At 38.8% G+C, this 6,006-nt stretch overlaps 1 protein-coding gene across 1 annotated transcript in view; it reads right to left on the bottom strand.

Annotated features, from left to right (window-relative positions):
• Positions 1-4,286: 4,286 nt before the first annotated feature.
• Positions 4,287-6,006, bottom strand: part of slc8a4a (solute carrier family 8 member 4a) — a 42,439-nt gene continuing 40,719 nt past the window's right edge. Inside the window, exon 9 of the mRNA XM_058077810.2 lies at positions 4,287-5,770. Within this exon, the coding sequence (XP_057933793.2) occupies positions 5,391-5,770 (380 nt within the window). The 3' untranslated portion in view covers positions 4,287-5,390. The remainder of the gene's footprint in view (positions 5,771-6,006) is intronic.

Genomic DNA, 6,006 nt, shown 5'->3' with positions numbered 1-6,006 from the left:
CAAGAGCCCACGGATGTGCACGCAGCACGTGCGCCGCTGGAGGCGCGTGCGTGCTGAGACACAGTCATGCTCACTTCGTCATTATACTACCGTACTTTGTACTCAGTTTTTAACATCAAAGTTAGCTCATTAGCATCCAAGATAACCAGTGTGTATTTCCTCTTCTGTATTTCCTTAACATTGCTAAATATGTCCATAGATGGCTCTTTACAGGCATTCTAAGTTCAAATCTCTGTTAAAGGGGCTCTTAAAGGGGAAATCCATTTTTTAGGTAATTTTGCCTATCATTCACAATCGTTATATGTGAAACATGAACACGTTTTTTTCCTTTTACTGCGCATTATAAGCTAGCTAGCTAGCTAGCAACAGGCGACAGGGGAAATACCTATTTTGATGCTAAAACCCCTCACAGAAAAAACGGCAACAGTGTGCCATTTACATAAGTGACTTGTATATTAAAAATTAAAAATAGACAGCTCATGAATGCATTTAATGGGAAACACTTAGATAATATTGCCTATCATTCACAATCGTTATATGTGAAACATGAACACATTTTTTTCCTTTTACTGCGCATTATAAGCTAGCTAGGTAGCTACACGCGTCAAGGGAAATACCTATTTTGATGCTAAAACCCCTCACAGAAAAAACAGTGTTCCATTTACATAAGTGACTTGTATATTAACCCAGCTACAGCCATATTATTATTGTAGCAGCTAAACTGAAAAATGATTTTTATCTGGCGGACTAACACCGCGAACCGCGAGCGTCAGAGTCATCCACAGACACAAGAGTGGATACCTAGCTCTTAATTTTGCTACAAAGACTCAACAAGATGCTGTTTTTTAACCTGAGGACTGGAGCACACATCTTGTGCTGGAAGACACGGCCATCCCAAGGAGCGCGGACATTGTAAGTGTTGTTGCTGTATCTATGCTGTTGTTGTTGACAGAACTAGCATATAAGTGTATCAATGCTTCAAATGACTATGTGAAGTGGATGAAGCATAGAATAAAGTGAAAATATTATGGGAGTAATGCCATCAGTTTGAGAATAAAATTTAAAGTTGAAATAAGCCCAAGTAACTTAAAAAAAAGACATCCACTCAACAGCCATTTTTGTCACGATATGCAATACAAAATCAGATTTGAATAAGATAATGCGCCACATTTGATTATTAGCAGATCCATGTGGTGTATATGACACTATACTGTATGATATTGCTTCTTCTTGCTGACCTAAAGGAACTGAAATGACTTAGTTAAGTGTTGAAAGTTAATAATGCATGTGATGCTGGGTTAGTTTACAAAGGGCGCCCCAGGGAAAGCATGAGCCCTATTGATCAGCATGAATAAATGACGGTGCTTCATAACTGAAATGGTCAGCCAATGCAGAGTAAGTCCAAATGAACTGCTGAATTCCATCCTACTCGGCCTAGCGGTCACGATAACACATTTCACTGGCTGATAATTGTCCTCCAAATGATGATTATTGTCGACCAAAGAGACTGGATGACTGACAGGAGGGTTGTTACGGTGTTGAGACGTCATCATGGCCTGCAAAATGATCAAGTTAATTGATTTATTGATTCTCGTGGCAAGCTCACACAAAGCTCAGTTTTGATTGACACATCTATGTAGCTATAGCGACCTCACAGACATACCTAGCAGTAGATATGACACACAGGAAGCTGCTTTTTGACAATGATCTCATGCTGATCGGCTGGAAATGATGTCATCTTGTAAGACGGTGAAGTATTGGGGCGCCTACAGGTCTACACTCATGTCAACTGCGAAGGCAATGAAACCACACCCAGGATTTATGCATAAATACAGTAACTGCAATGAATTGAGCTGAATGACTTTATTTCGATCTCCTTTCATGGTCCTTAGCCCCCAGCGTCTTTAATGTCTTCTCGTATGGACCTGCTGACTATAAAAAAATAGTACATGTTGTGACACAGAGCTGACAGTGGGTGGTTTGAGATGACAATTTCTGCCAGTATAAAGATATAAAAAGAGCTAAAAATAGACAGCTCATGAATGCATTTAATGGGAAACACTTATTCCGCCTTCTGAAAAGCCTTCTGAAAATGACTCAGTAACACTTGAAAAACTTGACATCCACTCAGCTTCCTCGCGGGACAAAAACCAGCTCCAAACTAACCGCACAGCATGCAATTAAAGATGCAAAAAAAGTGTAAAGGCAATAGGTTTGATTAGGGGCGATCAAACACTCTGGCATCGATTGGCATAGCCTGTGACAAGATGTCAAACTGAAGCCATTGAGGTTTTACAGAGTAGCGTTGATTCTCGTGGCAATACGGGACAAAGTCGTGGTCCCTTGGAAAGATATATGTTTCTATTTTTTGCTCTCAGTGTTACTGTATTCACATTCAGGTCGAGTGGTTAGCACGCAGACCTCACAGCTAGGTGACCAGGGTTCAATTCCACCCTCGGCTATCCCTGTGTGGAGTTTGCATGTTCTCCCCGTGCATGCGTGTGTTTTCTCCGGGTACTCCGGTTTCCTCCCACATTCCAAAAACATGCTAGGTTAATTGGCCACTCCAAATTGTCCATAGGTATGAATGTGAGTGTGAATGGTTGTTTCTTTATATGTGCCCTGTGATTGGCTGGCCACCAGTCCAGGGTGTACCCCGCCTCTCGCCCGAAGACAGCTAGGATAGGCTCCAGCACCCCTGCGACCCACGTGAGGAAAAGCGGTAAAAAAATGAATGAATGAATGAAGACAATGGGGCGTCTTACATTTTCATAAATCACCCACATTTATTTCCTTTTTTTACACATTAAACATGCATATCAATATGTTGAAATAGAACACTTCTATCGTCGTATTCTTGTAAATATGGCTTTACAAATTAAAGAAAGAAATCTTTGACATAACACTCAGGTAGGTACAGTTTTTTGTTTTGACTATTCTGTTTGGACACGTCTCACTTGTCTCAGACAACCACTTCACTTGTTGTGCTTATACTCGTTGCAAAAGTGGGCCTTTGCTTTCGACTGTGCTTTTTTTCTCTGACGCTTGCGAATGTTCACAGTGTCCGGGTGAAAGGTAGGAAAGAGAGCGTGTCACTGAATGTCTGGAACAGCCATGGAAAGTCGGAGAAGTCACACAAATGTAAACACCCTTAAATTGTAAACAATTTAAAGCAGGCACTCTGCCCTCAGGGACCTTTGTTTGTGTTTTGTCTTTGTTAGAAAATGCAGGTGAACTATGGCTATATCAAACGTTGCGAGATTACTGCTGACATTCACATTACACGAGCACATCAACACATCATTGTCCAAATTTTACATACTGTACTTTAAAATAGATTTCCAATAAACTCTTCTATCTGCGTGCAAAAGAAAACAAAAACAAACACACCAACTCTTTCACAAAACCCGCACACACAATGTTCATCTGTCACATGATATACTATGAATATTTCATGTAAAGCTGGAGTAATAAATATCAATGCATGTATGTTAGCCCCCCCCACCCCACCATATCTTTCCTTTCATTGCACTGCTTTTAATTTTACATTTTATATAAAGTCATATCATAAAAATGTACAAACTTAAATAACTGTCTATACACAGAGGGGAGCCATATTCCACAACGGAGTGTTGGGGTCACTTTGAAAACATAATCATAATCTCAGATTGTGAGAATAAAGTTGTACATTTATGACAATGAAGTCGTGCATTTACCAGATAAAAAGTTTGACATTTATGACAAAGAAGTCTTATATTTACGAGTAAAAGTCTTACATACAAAGAAAAACAAAATTTATGAGAAAAATCATAAATGTACAAGAAAAAAGTTATAATATTACAAGAATAAGGTCTTAGTGTTGTAAATAGAAAATAATAATATAAATAATAAGTAGAAAATATTAAATAGAGAATAGGAAGGAAGGAAACTTTCCTGTTCCTTCAAACAAGCTTTTATTTATGACGTGGCAGCAAAACAAAGCACTTGTGCATAAACTGGTTAGCATGTGTAGCTAGCCCTCCTCACTTCCGCCTTCCCGACCCCGCCCCCTCCTCATGCCCAACGCCAGCAGTCACATAAGTACCTCCTTTTCATAGCTGTCTCAGGCAAGGCCTGTAACATAAAGTTTTGGGGGTTATTTTCTCTGAAATTTATGACTTTATTCTCGTAGATTTATGATGTTATTCTCCTAATATTACATTTTCTTCTCTGGAATTTATGACTTTATTCTTGTAGATTTATGACATTATTCTCCTAATATTACATTTTTTTCTCTGAAATAACATTCTCATTAATTTATGACTTTATTCTCGTAATATTACATGTTTTTTCTCATAAATATCCAACTTTTTTCTTGTAGATGTATTTCTCAAGTTTTTTCTCATAAATATGTGATTTCGTAAATGCCTGTTACGACAGAGTAACAGGCCCTGCCTGAGACAGCTATGAAAAGGGGGATTTTATGTGACCTTTGGCCTTGGGCAAAGTTAATATTACAACATTTTTTGCGCAAATTTAGGTTTTTTTTTCTCCAAAATTTACTCCTTTATTCTTGTAATTTTACGGCTTTATTTTTATTAAATCCCGACTTTTTAAATTGTAAATTTACAGCTTTATTGTTGAATGATCTCTGATTATTTTAATACTCCGTCTTGGGCAAATGTAACAGCACGACTTTTTTTCTCATAATATTACTTTTTTTTCTCATAAATGTCCAACTTTTTTCTTGTAAAGTCATATATTTACGACTTTATTCTCAAAATCTCAGATTATAATCTGAGACAGCTATGAAAAGGGGGGACTTTTGTGACCGTTGGCCTTGGGCAAAGTTAATATTACAACATTTATTTCACGCAAATTTAAGACTTTTTTTCTCAGAAATTTAGGCCTTTATTCTTGTAAATTTACGACTTTACTTTTGTTAATTTCTGACTTTTTAAATTGTAAATTTACGGCTTTATTGTTGAATGATCTCTGTTTATTTTAATACTCCGTCTTGGGCAAATCTAACAGTACAACTTTTTTTTCCTCATAATATTACAAAATTTTTTCTCATAAATGTAGGCTTTTATTCTTGTAACTTTACAAGTAACAGTATGACTTTTTTCTCATAATATAAAAAAATGATCATAAATGTGACATTTGTTCTTGTAAATTTACGAGAATAAAGTCATACGTTTACTACTTTATTCTTGAAATTTTTGTAATACGCGAATCGTAATTTCTGTAAATTGGGCAAACCAGACAGGAAGTGTAAGTTTGCATCATTGTTGGCAGCCAATGTCTGATGGTACAAATGGTTGTAAACATTTGTGAAAGTGGACAGAAAAAAACCAAAGAAAGCATTCATCAAAGCGTAAAAACAAAGCGAAGGGGCTGCGTGTGGGCCTTCAGAAGCCAGGCACGTGGCAGTAGGCCTCCAAGGAGGCCAGCAGGATGTAAATGAACCACAGGGACAGGAAGAGGAAGAAGGTGAGGAGCTTGGCTGTCCGTGGGCCCCCGAGCTCTCCGCCCGAAATGCTGGGCCGGCGGCGGTAGAGCAGCACCAGCACGCACACCAGCGCCATGATGGTGAAGAGGGTGACGGAGAAGGCCAGAGAGCCGGGGTTGACCTTGAACATCTTGCCTTTGGTTTTCCAGTATACGGCGGCGATGGTCCACGCCACCCCGATGCCCAGGAAGACGTTGACGGCGTTGCTGCCCGTCACGTTGCCGATTGATGCATCGGCGTATTGGTCCTGGATGGCGGCCACTTTACTTGCAAACGTGTCTGAAGCACAAGAAGGAGGACAGGGAGGAATGAGCATATGTCCACTTACCATCTTCCAAGCGAAGGCAATCAACCACAGCAATTTCTAACATAGAAAATAACGCCAATTCATACGTTCCATGATGGAGCTATATTAGCTAGATTTGAAAACATATTTCAATCTGAAAATCCAAGTTTTGATGTAGAATTTTTGTATAAAAACATATCCAGCTAGAAAGCCCACAAGTTTTGCATGT

The sequence above is a fragment of the Doryrhamphus excisus genome, linkage group LG1, assembly GCF_037039965.1.
Source record: "Doryrhamphus excisus strain RoL-2023G ecotype Guam linkage group LG1, RoL_Dexc_Guam_v1.1, whole genome shotgun sequence".
NCBI classification, from domain to species: Eukaryota; Metazoa; Chordata; class Actinopteri; order Syngnathiformes; family Syngnathidae; genus Doryrhamphus; species Doryrhamphus excisus.
This window is presented reverse-complemented; position numbering and strand designations above follow the sequence as displayed.